General features: G+C 42.5%; 1 protein-coding gene across 1 annotated transcript in view; it reads left to right on the top strand.

Moving 5' to 3' along the window:
• Positions 1 to 580: 580 nt before the first annotated feature.
• CLSTN2 (calsyntenin 2) overlaps positions 581 to 16,144 on the top strand; it is a 301,241-nt gene continuing 285,677 nt past the window's right edge. Inside the window, exon 1 of the mRNA XM_056498465.1 lies at positions 581 to 774. Coding sequence (XP_056354440.1) covers positions 690 to 774 — 85 coding nt within the window. The 5' untranslated portion in view covers positions 581 to 689. The remainder of the gene's footprint in view (positions 775 to 16,144) is intronic.

The following is a 16,144-nucleotide window of genomic DNA, read 5'->3' as shown; positions in this document are numbered from 1 at the left end:
TGTTCTCGTGTCTGTGGGTGCGTTCCGGCTGGAATATCTCAGCTGTGCAACCCTGGCAATAATCTGTGAGGCCCCAAGCGCGGCTCTCCTCGCCCCCACGGCCTGACCCCACGGCCCGACCCCACGGCCCCCCTGAATGGCTCCGATACTCGGGTTTGAAGCCCTGCCATTCCTCGTTCATTTCTCCCCTTTACTAAAACCTCTGCAATTTATCCTTTTCCCCCAACAAAAGCTTTTCAGGTTCTCTTCCCACCTTGGGTTTCCAAGGCCTTCTGTTTCCCTCCAACTTTACTGAACTGCTACTTTATCTTTTCTTCTTACACTCCCTTCTTCCAGCCGCCACCTTTGCGTCTCCCTTTCGCGGTGCCCTCTGCATCCTTCACCAAAGCCTCGTTTTCTTCCTCTCCGTCCATCTCCTTCGCTGCCCAGCGCTCTGCCGCGTCCTCGCTCCCGGCCCTGCCCGTGTCCCAGCCGACACCCCTGCGGGCAGGCGCGGCCGCTGCCCCGCGGTGTCCGGGCTCATGAATATTCGGGCCTGCCCTCGCCGTGACGTCGCCGCGGTCCCGGGGGGGCCGGAGCCGCCCCGGCGCTGGCAGCGAGGGCGAGTGACGGCGCGGCGGCAGCAGCCTCCGCCCGCCGGCTGGCCCACAGCGCACACAGCGGGCCGGCAGCCGGCACCAGCGCCGGCGATGCGGAGGCGCCGCTGCTGCTGCTGGGGCCCGGCGGCGCTGCTGCTGCTGCCGCTGGGGCTGGGCAGCCTGCTCGCCGCCAAAGGCAGGTACCGGGGCGCGGGCCGGGCGCGGCTGCCCGCGGGCTGCGGCGCGGGGCGGCTCCTCGCCCTGAGGGGGGCTGAGCGGCGCTGCATGGCAGAGCCGCCGCTCTCCTCACGGAGGGGCACAAAGTTTGGGCGGGGGCTCTGGGCGGGTCGGAGCGGTGTCCGCAGCTCGCCGGCTGCGGCTGTCCCGGGGCTGTGCGGAGCGGCCGGGCCGGGCGAGAGGTGCCGCTGCTCGCCGGGCTGCGGGAGCCGTGCTCCGGCCGCGGGCCGGGGCTGGGCGGAGGGAGCGGAGGGGAAGCGCTGTCGTTCCCCCGGGCCGGGGCTGGGCGGAGGGAGCGGAGCTGAAGAGCTGTCGTTCCTCGAGCCGGGGCTGAGCAGAGGAGAAGCGCTGTCGTTCCCCGGAGCTGAGCGGAGCAGAAGCGCTGTCGTTCCCCGGGCCGGGGCTGAGCAGAGGAGAAGCGCTGTCGTTCCCCGGAGCTGAGCGGAGCAGAAGCGCTGTCGTTCCCCGGGCCGGGGCTGAGCGGAGCAGAAGCGCTGTCGTTCCCCGGGGCTGAGCTGAGCAGAAGCGCTGTCGTTCCCCGGGCCGGGGCTGAGCGGAGCAGAACCGCTGTCGTTCCCCGGAGCTGAGCGGAGCAGAACCGCTGTCGTTCCCCGGAGCTGAGCGGAGCAGAACCGCTGTCGTTCCCCGGGCCGGGGCTGAGCGGAGCAGAACCGCTGTCGTTCCCCGGGGCTGAGTGGAACAGAACCGCTGTCGTTCCCCGGGCCGGGGCTGAGCGGAGCAGAACCGCTGTCGTTCCCCGGGCCGGGCCAGGTGACCCCGCGGTGCCTGCCCGCTGTGCGGGGCTCTCGCCGCTCCGCTCCCCGCTCCCAGCCAGCCGTGCCCCTTCCAAGCGCTCCGGTCGCTCAGGTGTCGGCGATTTCTTGCCTCTGTTGTTTTCTTTTCCCTTGCATTGTTTCCTTGCAGTTTAGGACTGGCTTTCGAGCCCCAAGTTTTAGAAACTTCGTTTTGAGAACTCTGTCACAGTCTATATTATTTCCAAACGTTTCAGTTGCTCTCATATTTTGTATGAGGCTTTGGTGTTTATTTGTGAACGTGTGTGAGAGGGAAAACTTTAGTGTTTGGCATTTGTTTTCTTAACAGAACACCAGTCAGCTGCTTGAGCCGTAACTTTGTGAGGAATTTAATTCTTTGCAGCAAATGTTACTTGAGTTTGTGTACATTTACGTGTATGAATAGCAGAAAGTGACTGTAGGAAATGAATTGCTCCTTCTGTTAGTGACCCAGCGTGCCTCAGTGTGCTGGTGGGAATGCCGTGTTTTCTGGCCAGATTAACATACAACACGTATGGATTCGGAGTTAATTTCCTCCTCTTCGTTTTCTAATGCAATCCAAGGTAGCTATCTCCTTTTTAAGGATTTTTTCTGTAGATGTCGTGGGAGATGTCTGTTAACCTGCCGGCAGTTCATCAGGCGAAACGGGGTCGTTCTCTCGCCGGGCTCTGCTGTGCCTGTGACCACTGGAGGGCTGCAGAGAACGTTTTTGGATAACAAGAACCACAATCTTCCAGTAGCTGGTGGTTAAAAATAGGCATTTTAAGGGTATTTATATTGATGTTCAACTGCTTTAAGTGTTTGATTATTACTATCTCTTCCTTGTTTCTTAAAATTGTGTGTTTTCAAAGACTATAGTGCAGTGTTAATAAATGAGAGAAGATGTCTTGGTGTTGTATGCAGTTAATATCTGACATGCTTTTTCTTCCTCCACCTGATCAGCAGAGGAAATTTAAAAAAGGGTTTATTTCAGCAAGAACCTCGTGCTGCTTTTTTCTTGCTCTGTTTTTCTACAGTAAGTAAATTTTAAGTTAAAAGGCATTTTATGGTTATCTCATACACACAATTGCAAAGCTTGGTGCTGTAACCATAACCCGGACTTGTGGCTGGAAGGTACATTCTAGTGGGAGATGGAGGTAGGATGTGGTGTGTGCAAAGCTCCCCATGTGCCCTGAGCATCCCGTTGCATAGAGGATCAGAGACAATCAAAGATAATGATTTCAGTTCGCATCTCACCTACTTTGCTGTGCTCTGCTGCTTCTCATTTTAAAAACAAAGCTAAGCCCCTTCCACCCCCACTCCTTTTCCCCATCTTCGTGAGGATGAGGAGAAGGATTACAGGCACACTTCTGGTTCTCACTTTACACTCAGTAGAAAATAACAATTTCTTTCACTAAATATCTGCAGAATAGGCTGCAAAAATTGTTTAATCACAATAGAAAGTAGAAATCTGCCCCCCCCCCCCATCAAAAAAATCTCTAAAGTTTTCCAAGGAAAAAGAAATGTGAGGTGACATCAGAGTGTTTAGGAGGTGGCTAGTTACAGAACTTAATGTGTGTATTAAATATGCATATGCAATTTGTTAGCTTTGCAGCAGGTTGTTGACACTGAGATCTCTAGCACAGGGCCCAAAAAAATCACCATTTTGGACAGAAGAATGTTTTAAGTATTAATAGATAGCTTTGCTCAAGAGTGGCACCCTTTCTGGTTTATTGGAAATACATTAATGATGTCTGGAAATTGTGTGAACTGTCTCTTGTGGTCTTCAGTTATGGAAAATAAAATATGCTAAAGGATAAGGGTTTTTTTCCCCTATTATATTCAAAATTCATAGGTCCATGTGGTCACAGGCAGGGAGCAATCTGCAGAACTTTTTGTTTCCCCAAATCTGTATGAAAAGCTGATCTCATATAATTTAATATCTTATTCTAGTATGTGCTACTAAACTACTAGAAGTGAAGTCCTAAAAGGGCTGTCAGAACTAAATTTTTTGTAAGACCCCAATAAGCAACCTCTGAAATTTCACTGTATTTGAACTTCATCATTACCATAAAAAAACATTTTAGTCTTAATTTTTAAGTACAGCCAAAAGCCTCTCAATGATCTGAATAACTAAGACTATTTGATTCCAATTAAACGAATTGCTTGGGCAAAACTTGAAGTCTTAGGCATTGTGGACATTTCCAAATCAATGGAACATTCAGTCTCACATGGCAGGTCTGGGATGTGAGTCCATCAGATCTGTCTCTCAGCAGCAGAGGAGCAGCTGACCCAGGGAGACAGAGCCACAGAAACCTTGCAGCCTAGAAGAGGAAAGTGGAGGAAAAGCTTTGAGAACACACTGGACAGATCATAGAGTCTGGAATTTTCTGTATCACTGAGTGTTTCTTTGTATTCATTTTTATAGTAAATAGTAATGAAATGTTTCTTATTATCAGTTCATAGGAGACATTAAAAAAAGAAAACAAGAGCCTTCTTTTGAATCTCATCCAAAATACAATAAGGAGCAATGTCTGGCAAGTGCTTAGGTCAGAAGATGGGAGGTGAAGCAACTGTGCTTTCTTTTGCTGGTGTTTCCTGTAGCTCACCAATAAACCCCAATAAGGACATGTAAATTTTTTCATCTTTGTTTCTTTTCATCACTAAATGGAGTTAGGAATCCTTTTTTCCCCCAGTGTTTTGATTGAAAAGCAGTTCATGAAGACTGACTCGTGTGTCTCACAGGATAAAAGATTCGTCTGAATGTGAAGTCTGGGTGTCAAGATAATGAAATGATTCAGAGGTCTCAAAAGACAGAAGTCAGTATTTGATAGCAGCTTAGGTATTCAGGTATTTCAGCATGGAAGACTGACAACTATATTTAAATTGTCATTATGAAGTTAGAGAATGTTTGCCAGTCAGAATCATATTGTTAACTAATTTTAATTGCATTACTTGGAAGGCTACCAAGACTGGCAACTTAAGAGCTTCCAAAGCGTATTTTAATTGTCAGCAGAGTGTGTACCACTTAAAGAGCACCCTCCAAGGTGTCTTTTGTCACCTTGTATTAGGTGGCTTGTGAGCAGTCCGTTTCATCCTTTTTTCCCTTCTTTAAAGTGACTGGTTTTGAACTCCGAGGGTTGTATCTGTGTCTGGACACACCTTCTCCTGCCCAAATTGCACACTAAAAAGGGACCTCAATTTTCATTAACTGGCTTTTTAACATCCAGCAGCTGTACCTGGTGCAGCTCACTGGGGGCTTTCAGCACAAAATTTGGACACCTGTAATGCTTCAGTATTCTGTTTCCTTTTATGAGCTGCAAATTTACTCTGTTAAGGAGGTTCAGGATTGGAATCTTAACGATTTAAAATGTGGAAGTGTCGATTTGTAAAGTGCAGTTTAGGAGAGTTCACTCTAAATGCCTTCCAGTTCTTTGCTGTGTGCATTCCAATAAAAATGGATGTGATGATTGCCTATAGATGTAGAGCAAGGGAGTGAGTTACCTTGAGTAAGTTGTTAAAACGTTATGCATTATAATATGCCATCAAAATTCAAGTGACTTCTTGATAAAAGTAGCATAAAGGCTCTGAATGTGCCTCTCTCACTGCATCAGTTAATTTGGTACTTGTTCTTAATAACTGATATTAAAAAAAACCCAAGAAATCAGTGTTTAAGACACATAGAATCTAAGCAGGTTTTACCCTCCCTGCCCTGAAATCTTGCTTTATGAGAAAGATGGATGATTCTTAAAATCCATCTTTTAAGGAACTGTTTGGGTTTGTGCAAGTCTCTCGTGGTGCTGGGTGGTGAAGTATCCCTGCTGGCTTTGTGGTACAGGTTGGGTGTGTACAAGATGTTCAAGCTTGGCAGAAATTAAAGGGGTTGTAAAAGTGGTTCAGGTGTTTTTGGGCCCTTATGGGTCTGCGTATCATCGAGATACCGACGGAGTGTGAGTTCATCAATAGATTATTTAAGAGTATTGGGCTAGGAAAGCTGATTTTTGCAGTTCACCTAAAAATATGTCTTGGAATAGAATACAGTGTGCTGAATTACAATTCATTGTAATGGGGCTTCTCTCTGAATTGATTTTAAAGATGGCTCTGCATGGATTTGCAGTTTCCCAGCAGTTAATGCTGTTATTTGGATGTTTGGTCTTTGTGTGTGGAATCGTGACCTTTGTTAAATCAATGTGAGATTTGCAGTGTATCTTGGTAGAATCGGAGTTTCATCCTTTGTGTGTTTTCCTATAAATGTAAACAGTTATTTCAAATCTTTTAATGTCGTTCTGCTAATAGTTTCCTTTATCCAAACAGGAGTAATGCTTGATTTAATCTCTTTCACCTTTTGGCTTCCTGTGGTGTAACTGCTTTCATTGAGCCAATAGAACTGTTCTTGGTGGCTTTTGTTTGTTTGTTTTGTTTGGGTTTTTTTGTTTGTGTTTTTTTGTGCCTTTTTTTTTTTTTTTTTCTTTTTGAAGTGCTTTTTATTGAACTTGAAACGATTAACTGTTGGCCAAGATGGGTATCCTGCAGATTTCAGTGTGGTTATTCTTCCCTGTTTTAAAGCAGTCTGTGTGCTCCTTGTCTGTGTTCCAGCTCCATGATTCCTGGCTGGCACTGGGTAAATACTGGGAGTGTAGTGAAGTCAAGCAGTGCTGCACTCTCCCAAGGTTTTGCTTGTGCTCATTTTGTGGAGCTGTTTCTTGTTCTCTAGAAGTTTCTTATCCCAAATATGGATGGTACTTGGCTGTTTTTCTAATAACAGTGACTAAGAATGACATTTAATTTACTACTACTGTACTTTGCATGTCTTGGAACAGTTAAAATGAAGTGGGACATCTTTTAGTTAATTTGATGAAAATTGCAAATATTAAGATTCTGCTTTTGGATCAGCATTCATCTATCACTCATTTGCTAGCAGATTGGAGTAAGTAAAGTAGGTGAGAAAAATAGACTGCTCATTTTGGGACTGATTTCCTCATTCTTTCTCGTGTAGATTCTCCTCTTACTGAATACATATGTCATTATCAACACTGTGTATGTGTTTATGTATGTACTGCATGTATGTGACCATTATCAGCTTAAATGACTTTTCAGACAGTTGGGCTTTTTCCTACTTAAACTCTGAGCTTCTGAAACGAACCAACTAAGAAAGTTTAGCCTTTTATCCCCTATGAAAAGTAATAAACCCTACCTCAAAGGGAGGGAGAAGTGCAAAAGTTGTGCAGGTAAATCACAAAATCTTACAAACACAAAGGAAGTGATGAGAGTTTCCCTCATAACTTGGTGGGTTGTTTTTGTCTTACACCTGGCTTTTGGAAATTCAGTCAACGTTTGACTGTGGTTGCAAGGTGTTACACCCCTTGCCTATACTGGGTTGCACATTTGCAGTAATTGGGTCAAATTCCTTGGTTGTGAGAGGAACTTGTAAAACATGGGTTGATGGAACAAAGTTAAAATCATTTGTGAACTCTGTCTAAAGGTTTTCTGTGTGATAGATGATGTTGGTTTCTGAAATTTGGTTTGGAGTTAGTTTCACAAGGACTACTAGCACAGGTCAGTCTGGGACAGAATGCATTGGCAGGTATATTTGAGGCATTTCTGAAGAAACTGTACAGCAGTCGTGTTTGAAGGGTGATTTTTCCCTTTTCCTTATGAGAGGTATTTCAAAAATTCCTGAGCTACAGCTGAACAGATGGTATTTGCCAGTATTGTCAAGCTTAGATCTTAAAAGTTCATTTTTTCTTCCTTAGTTAACTGAATTTTAAATTTGTGTTGAAAAAGGAAAACTAGGAAGATGTTAAATGTCTGATTTATGCTTAACTGCTTTAAAAAGTCAGCCTTTTGATAGAGGTCTTTAAACCTGGCAAAGGTAGACTGAAACTCTTGATTGGGTGTCATAAAGGGAAAAGCATTGCCTACTGAAGGCAATTGTAGTTGGATTCTATCTTTTTCTTCCTCAAAAAAAGCATAAAGACTGTGTGTATAGAATGATCAAAGTGCAATTATTTCAGTCTTTTGCTGAAGCAAAAGGCACAAGATGAGATAGTGTTATTGAGATGAAATAATTTGTAGAAAAATATTTTGAGGCTTATTTTGGGAAACTAAAATAATTTCTGCACTCCTTCTTTAATGGCGTCGTGGGGTATGTGGGCCTGTTCCAATGGCTGCAAAAATAATCAAGAAAAATGCATCTATTTTCAGTAGGCTTGTATTACTGTTCAGCTGTCCCTCTAAATTTGTAGGGATTCACAAATCAAAAAGAACTGGAGCTGCTTGTGAAGATCAGCAGAAATATCTGAGACAATATTGTTGGTGGAAACAACATGACCTAAAAAAGGTCAGTCTGTTTGTTGGATATTTGACTTTCTAATAATAAAATAATTTTAAAATGTTAAAATGTTTTTTCCAATATGTTTTATTTTTAATAACTTAAATCAGTGCAGATTTGAGTATAATGCCTTTATTTAGAAAGTAATTTGAGATGTAAAAGAGGTAGTTCCCTTATAAGTTCAGGGGAATGATTACTTTTTTCCCCCCCTCCATTCTGCAAAATACAAACTTGTCTTGTTTTTCAGTCTTAAAGGCTATTCTTTAATATCCAGGAAATTACTAGGGGATAAATCCTAAAATTCTGTAATGATTTCTTAAACTCTGCATTTGGACGAGCTAAATCTGTGCATGGTTTAGCTTAACCTTCTCTGGAAGTACTTGTAGCTGACCAATAGAAATGCTGTCTGCACAGAATGAGGCTGTGCACTTACTTTGCACAGTAGAGAACATCTATTTACAGCAGGAGGAAAAGCAGTTTGGTGTTTTGATAGGCAAAGCAGTTGGCAAATGAAGTTCTGAGGTTTTGAGGCTTCCGTGCTTTCAGCACTGCAAACCCAATAGGGACAGGAGCTCTTGGTTGTCTGCCTTCTCCAGAGAGCACAGATTGGTGAGAACTGAAATTCTGTCAACTTTTGGGTGTGTGACCTTGACTGTATTTCAGGAAGCAGTTCTCATTGAGACCACAGATTCCAAAAATAAGGGCGAGGAAATAAGGTCTGTTATAGAAATTTAATTATAGACCAGCTTCTGTTTCTTTGGAAGCTAATAAAACCCAATATATTTTTGCAAGACTTGCCAATATTGGCAGATTAGTGGATTTAGTGAAACCTTTAGAATAGCTGAAGGGTAAACTGGGACATAGAAGGAAAATTAATTTTAGTCTGTGTTTAAGTTCACCACTTTCTATACTAAAATACCTTCTACAAAGTGCTGACTGTAGCATAATTGTAAAGGATTTTTGAGTTTATCTTTGCAAAATATTTCCTGGGTATCATTTTGCAGATCTTGTCTAACCCTGTTCTTTTAGGCTGACTGCACGCCGGAGAATTCTCTTATATTCTGCATAAGCAATTACTCTGATATAATTTATGACCTGCTGACCTTTTCACTTTTCTGCTGCAATGATTATAATGAGTGTGTTGAACAAAGGAGGAAATTGAAGGCCAAATACACAGGGGAGTTGAATCACCCAGGAGCTGGAGAAGTCTGGTGTAATCTGTGGGCAGGGAGCTGATTGCAGTCTTTTCCTGGGGATAATGTGCAGATCTCTTTCTCAGCTATTGTTGCACGCACAGGGGGAGAAATTTGATGATGGAGAGGCGAGGCAAGCAAGGAAATGCACAGTGGGAACTCGTGGAAAAACAGCACCAGTGGGATGCTGCTTAGGGATCATTCTGCACTGTTCTGGGCAGCACTGACAGCTGTGTCAGTCCCTCCTCACTGGGGAGAGAAGGGACAGGAACATGTGGGACATCACATGCTACTCTTGGTTTCTTCTCTGCCTCATAAGAGAGGTAGCACTTCTAAGGCTCCAGAGGCTGGGGGGCTGAACTGAAGGGCTCTGATTACAGAAAAAGTGTTTTTGCAGGTTGACTTGTAATACTTCAGCTGGTTTCACATTTGTTATTATAGGTTAATTTTCAAGTCTCAGATCTAAATGTAAAATTTAGTAAGAACTCCTTTGTATGACCTGTCAGATGGGGAACTTGCTTTGGCTAAACTATGGAGTGCATGCAGCCAAACTAAGAGCGACTTCTGCCCTTCAAAGGGAAGGTTCTTCAGAGTCTTGCCAAAATACCTGGCTCAGAACAGCAATTGCACCTGCCTTGGGAGGAGCATGCATTCCCCTGTGTCCTCATAAAAGATGGGCTGCTCAAATTGCACAGGAGCTGCAGCATCCTGTGCTCACACTGGTGTTTTTTCTCCAGGATGTGTTTGATGGCCCATGATCCCATTGCAGGAAGGGAATGGAGATATCATTGCTATCATATCCAAATGGATTGTGTGAGAGTGTGACCCTGGAAAGTTGCTGCACTCTTCACTGCAGTGATTTAGCTGGAGACACTTTGGCTGCAGGGTAATTTCCATGCAGTTTTTATTTGACAAAAACTGGAGAAAAAGTGTGTGCTGGTTTTACTGAAGTATCATTCTGAATATCATGTATTCCAGGGGCACATCAATGGAAATCAATGGCTCATTCTCATAACTATGGGAAAGTTGGGTCAGTCCTTGTGTGCAAACCCGTGGTAATCTGCAGGTTTGCACACACTAAAGTTCAGAGTGACTGACAGAAATTGTATTGACTGTGTTTGATCGCCTTTGTACCAAGTAATGCTCCACATTCTTGTGACCTGAAATAGAAACATCATAGATAGTGTGCTTGAAAGCCCAGCAAACCATGAGGGATCTTGTTTCTTTGTGCTGGCAGAAATTATGGAGATTTTCTAGTGATTTGCAATATCTGGGTATGTGTGTGATAAAGTAAGACTTCTGTGTGACCAGTCAAACACCTGACTGCTGCTGAGATTAGTTTTCTCCTGCCCAGACCCTGCTCAGTTAAAGAGTGCTTTTGGTTTTAAAATAATTTTTCATCACCTGCTGACTGGGTTAACTTGTTATTACTTATGAATTGCTGTGTGTGCTATGTTGACCATGCAGCTACAGATATGTTACTTTCAAATATCACTGAAAATAACATTCCAAGGGAAAAATTGTATCTTGTCTTCCTAGCTTTCATAGCAGGAATTACATGAGGTTTGACCATTCCTCCTCTGTATTCAGGAGAGACTTCAGTGTGACCAGTATCAGTGGTTTGGGTTTTCTTTTTGGTTCAGAGTGGAGATACTGACTTTGTTCTGACTTTTCTGCTATAATTTTCACTATATATTGCTATATATATGCTCTATATTTCACTTTTTCTGCTATAATTCTTGAACAGCTGTCTTTTGTGAACTTGGGCTTGGTGTTTCAAAAGCATCTGGGTATCAAAATCATCTTCACATTGAGGGAATTGCTGTGGAATGTAAACAGGTACCTTTGTAGAACTGGTTCAGATTCCAGAGAAGTTCTCTGTGTTCTTGAATAGATTTAAATTTTTTTGAGGTTTTTTTTTTTTTTTTTTTTTTTTTGGGTTTTTTTTTTGAGTTTTTAAGGGTATTAATTTTTGGATGGGATTATCTGCTGAAGTAATTTTTAATTTGTGTAACAAATTACTAGAATGCGGTATTGATTGCTTTTCATGCGCACCGACATTCACGGAATAGCTTGGAAAGCTAATTTTAAATTGACTTTATTCTCTTTCTCCTGTTAATGTTTCCCTTTCCTGTCTAATTGTGAAGTTGGTTTTTGTCTTCAGTTTTTAAAAATAACCTGTATTTAGCACAGTCAAGAGACTTTTGCAGCCTGTTCTGAATTGTTCAGGTGCAAAGTTATGGGTAGGTAGGCTAAAGTCTCCTGGGTCTTCTTTATACCCTCTTTATAACTCAGGTGAGTTTAAAGAGTGAGTGTTTGCATATTTCACAGCCTCTTAAGAGAGTAAGATTTTAGTTTTAAATATTTTAGAGAACTAGAGAAGAATCAAAATGTTGATTTATTAAAAAAACTTTATATATGTCAATATTGTAAATCTCTTTAAAAAAAAATCTTGTCTTGAGCAAATTGCTGCCTGACCAAGTGATGTGGTTACTGTTGATACGCTGAAAAGTGTCTTTATTGCATCTGTTTAAGCCACCGTTTAGTTTAACATGGAGGAGAGGATGACAAATCATGATACTGTCCCTGGTTCTGAAGTGTTTGAGGTGAATACTGAGTCAGTCTGGGATGGTGTATCAGAAAGTCCTGCTTTGTGCTTGCAGCTCAAGTTTTCCCTCTTCCTGGAAAATGCTGCTTAGAACCACCCTGACCTTTTGACCTCTTTTTCTCAAGGTGCTGACCACCTGGGCAGGTTATCTGTTTAACTGCAAGTCCTTTCAGTCAGGGACAGAATTCTTGAATCTTCGGTTTGGAGAAACTCAGCAGAGTATTTTGCACAGGAGACCACTGGTTGCCATTCCTAACTCATGCCAGTGAATTTTCGGTTGTGTCCTATGAGAAATATTGAATATCATGGAGCAAATAAATAAGGATGTTAAAACTAAGTGGAATGTGTTAAAATAGCTTTTGCAGGTAGAAAGAAATGTTACTAAAAGACTAAGAAGGCAATTGATCTACTCAACACTTGGAGCATAAGAGGCACACTGTTGGATGGACAGGGCTGTTTCCCAGCATGGTGCTTCCCAGGAGAAGCTGGGTTTTAAAAATCTCATCACCAACACATCCAAGTGCAGCTGAGAAGAGGATAAAGTTCACTGCGTGTGCTTTTTGCAGTTCCTTCTGTTGTACTCAAGCTTCTCATACAAAATTTTGTGCCAGCAGCTGAGGGAAATGAATTGGTCAAAGGTTAGGCTTACTTTAGGTGTATATATTGCTGATTAGAATATACATTTTTTTGTCAAGTAATTTGTAAAAACTCTACCCTAAAGAAGGATTTTTCATGCTGTTAGCTCTTCTTAAATGCATTTGGAGCACTAATTCATGAAAATGTTTTTCTTTTTAAGTTGACTTCTTCAAGAAGAACTGTAATATGATGTTAGCACTTGAGGAAATTGTCAAAATTGCTTTAAAAGTATTGTGTATCCTTGCTGCATGCCTTATTTATTTGCATGTACGTACCCTGCATATTCTGAATGAATGATTGTGTATGGAGTTCAGCTGTTCCATTTCCATTTTGTGGAGCAATTGATTGATTAGTTTTAGGCCACTGTTTCAATGAATGACAATGGCGCATTTGTTTACTTAAATATTAATTTGTAATGTTTGCAGGCAAGATCTGAAAACAGTTGAAGTGCAGAAAATACAAATGAGTTTTATGCATTTCTTAATGACTTGGTGAAAAGACACGCTTTTTGACTTAAATTTAATGTCTTTTTTTTTTTATGCATTACTTGTGGTTTGTTCTGTAATCAGATGGCTTTTTGGGATTGATATGCATCAGATTCTAATCCCTTTAATTATGCTAGCTAATGTATTTTCCTATATTTCTCCTTCATTGAAGTCAGCAGGGTGGCTTGTGCATGAAGTTGAAAGTAAAGAGATCAGTTCGGAAATTATAACTGCATATTCTGCAGATCAGGATTAGTGTCCAAGGCAGTACAAAACTGTGCTCTGGCTTTTTCAAGGAGCTCCTAAACCTGTCCCTCACAAGGATAAGACTTGTGAGGTGTCAGGATTTGTCTCTAAATGTGGCACTGTAAGGAAAGAAGGCTCTGGGCTAAGACATTGCTCCTGAAACACCACAGATTTGCTCCTTGTGCTTCCTTCTGTGAGACTCCATGGACAGGATTTAGCTTGAAGTTTATTTTCCTTTGCTGCTTATTTATTGTGGAAGAGGCATGATGCTTTTTCTATTCTAAATGCTTCTTCTTGTGAAGAGGTGAGCCACATGTTGTGACAATCACCTAGTCACCTGTCCTGTGCTCCAAGGCAGATCTCTCCACTCTGTAGCTCAGTGAGGAGCAGGGTGGGTGCAATGAAAGCAAACAGTGCTGTGTGTGGAGCCAGAACACGGCTTTATCTGGCTCCTTTTGTTCTGTGAATGGGTACAATCTCCTCTGAATTGTCACAAACCAGCGGCTTTGTGGTAGAGCCACTGCTGTCTTTCACTCTCAGCCCTGCTGTTAAAGCAGAACAAGGCCCTTGCTTTTGAGCAGTGTGCTGAAAATGTGTTTCCCACTAAAACTTCGAAAGAAAACGTCTTCCCCAGCCCAAAGCCCAAATGCCCTATCCCAAAAGGTTTAGTTAGCTTGGAGGAGCTCAGACTAGCTAGCTATTTTCTTGATTTCAGTTTTCTTTTCTCTTGCTGTGTTACAGGTTGTAGCTGTCCTTAATGGCACACACTTTAATCCCTTTGACATGCAGTAACTCAACTGCATTTTTACCCAGGATGTAGAGACTGAGAGGCAGTACTGCCACTGTGGGCTTTTAAGTCTCAGGCTACAGTTCTTCCCTTTCTTTCCTTTGGGGTTATGTACTATTTCTGGGAAACAGCTTGTGATTTGTTAATTTTTTTTTTCTTTCGATGTTTGGTTGCTTGGCTTGTGGTGGGGTTTTGTTTGGTTTTTTGGGGGTTTTGTGTGTTTTTTTGGGGTCTGTTTGTGTTTTTGGGGGGTTGGTTTGTTTGTGGGGAGTTGTTTGGTTTTGTGTGTGTTTGATGTTTTTTGTGGTTTTTCCTTTGCTGACTCTGGTAGCTCTTAAATTCTTTCCCCCTTGCATTATGTTTTATTGAGACCATTAGCTGGATAAAGCTGATTTACTTGTTTGATCTCCTCTGGAAGACGTCGTGTAGCTTAGATGCTGCCCTGTCCAGAGCTGGCTGCTCTGCCTGAGACACTCAGGTGTTACTGGTACCAGTTGCAACCTTCCTGCAGTGGTCTCAGAGCCAGTGCTTGCTCCTAGCTTGGGCAGAGCTGGACTGGATGTGGTGTTTGCTGCCTGCTGAGGGGCTTGAGCAGCACCCTGGGCTGATGTTCTCCACCTGCTCCAAGGGATGGAGCTTCTCCCAGAGCATCTGTGCAGTTGTGTGTGGCAGAGCTGAGGACGCTCTCAGCCTGTGTCAGCAAAGAAGGGGCCTCTGTCAGCCATTCAGAGTGCCACAGCACCCACTGCTAATGCCCAAGGTGTGTGCTCTGTCAGGGCATCCCCCTGTGTGAGGGATTTCCCAGCCCTTGACAGTGGTGTATTCAGCACTGGGTGTTTGCTCCAGGCTTACACATCTTTCTGGTTTGCAGGGCATTTTTTAAAATTATTCATTATTCTGAGCATCCCCACAGCACATCTGATAAATTTTTTTTTGTTTTTATTTGGCTAGGCTCTGATACCAGTAGTTGCACTTAGTTCCTTAAACTAAACTTGAGTATGGTTATGTGTTCCAAGGGTGGTTAAAAATGTGGTGAATGCTGCTGGTAATTCCTGATGTGTGCTGTGTTAGTGCAGTGTCCATCAGGCTGGCAGTGTTCCTGTTTGCCCATTGTCCCCTTAGGGTGTCACTGGGGTACATGAGCTGCTGTGGCACAGCAGGGTCAGTTTGGGGACAGGGGTGCTGTGTCCTTACCCAGGCAGGAATGTGCGGTGATTGTGCCCTAGCTGGTAATTGCTGTTCAGGGCATTACAAATATTTTTCTTAGCCTGTTACTAGTTTTCCTATCACCCCAGTTTGTTTAAGTTTCTCCTCTAGCAAAAGCACTGAAGGAGCCTCAGAAAACAGAGATGGGAGAAAAGCTTGCCAGGCTAGTTGGTTTTTTTTAACTGTTTTTTTCCAGGCAAAACACTTTGGCTCTTATCTCTGCTTTCCATTTGCGTAGGTTTTTAGTTTAGCATTTCTAGCTACTATAAAACAAGGATGTTATTTTTAATAGGTGTGAAATTATAGATAAGAATGGTTTGAAAAGGGGGAAAAAACCACCCACCAAACCCCCAAAGCAAGCCTATATTGTAATACAGATTCTATTTGTATTTGCATTTGGTCTACTTAGGCATAATAGGCAGACTCTTTGCCTTGATTCTGATTTAAACATAGTTCTCTTTCACTTTATTGGCTAGGGAAAGTTAAGAATTGTTTGTTTGTTTGTTTTATTCTTCTCCTTAAAAATTCTATATGAATTAGGTGTTAGACTGCATCAAGTATGTAACTGCTTTTATTGATTTTTCTCACTGATGGAGTAATGGTCATGTCTCTTCTTAGCTGGTCTCCTGAGATTCTGTAGGTCACCCAGTAACATAATAAAATCAAGCACAGACACATTATTTGTTAAACTATACACCATGAATAGAAAATGAGCTCTGAAGTGACTCTTTGATCTCTGTTGTATTTTATTTTACTGCTGACTTTGTTCTCGTGGTTTTTGTGGGTTTTTTAAAATATCATGGAGTAATAATGTAGGAAAAGCAGTAAGTGTCAGAAACTACTGCTCAGATGGAAGTGCCATGTTGCTGTATTAGGAGTCGCTAACAGATAAAACATTAATTATAATGTCTCCAATGTTTTTACTTCCCTTCATCCTTTTTGAAATCAAGATTAGTGGGAAAATTTCATAAGGTGAAAAAGGGGACCTAAGATGATGTGTTAGCCATTTAAGCAATAATTTGTTATATTTGTTTTTTACTTCATAAAGTTCCAGGGGGAATAATAAA

Source organism: Oenanthe melanoleuca, chromosome 9 (assembly GCF_029582105.1).
Source record: "Oenanthe melanoleuca isolate GR-GAL-2019-014 chromosome 9, OMel1.0, whole genome shotgun sequence".
NCBI lineage: Eukaryota > Metazoa > Chordata > Aves > Passeriformes > Muscicapidae > Oenanthe > Oenanthe melanoleuca.
Note: the sequence above shows the minus strand (reverse complement) of the source record. Positions and strands in the feature narration are given on the sequence as shown.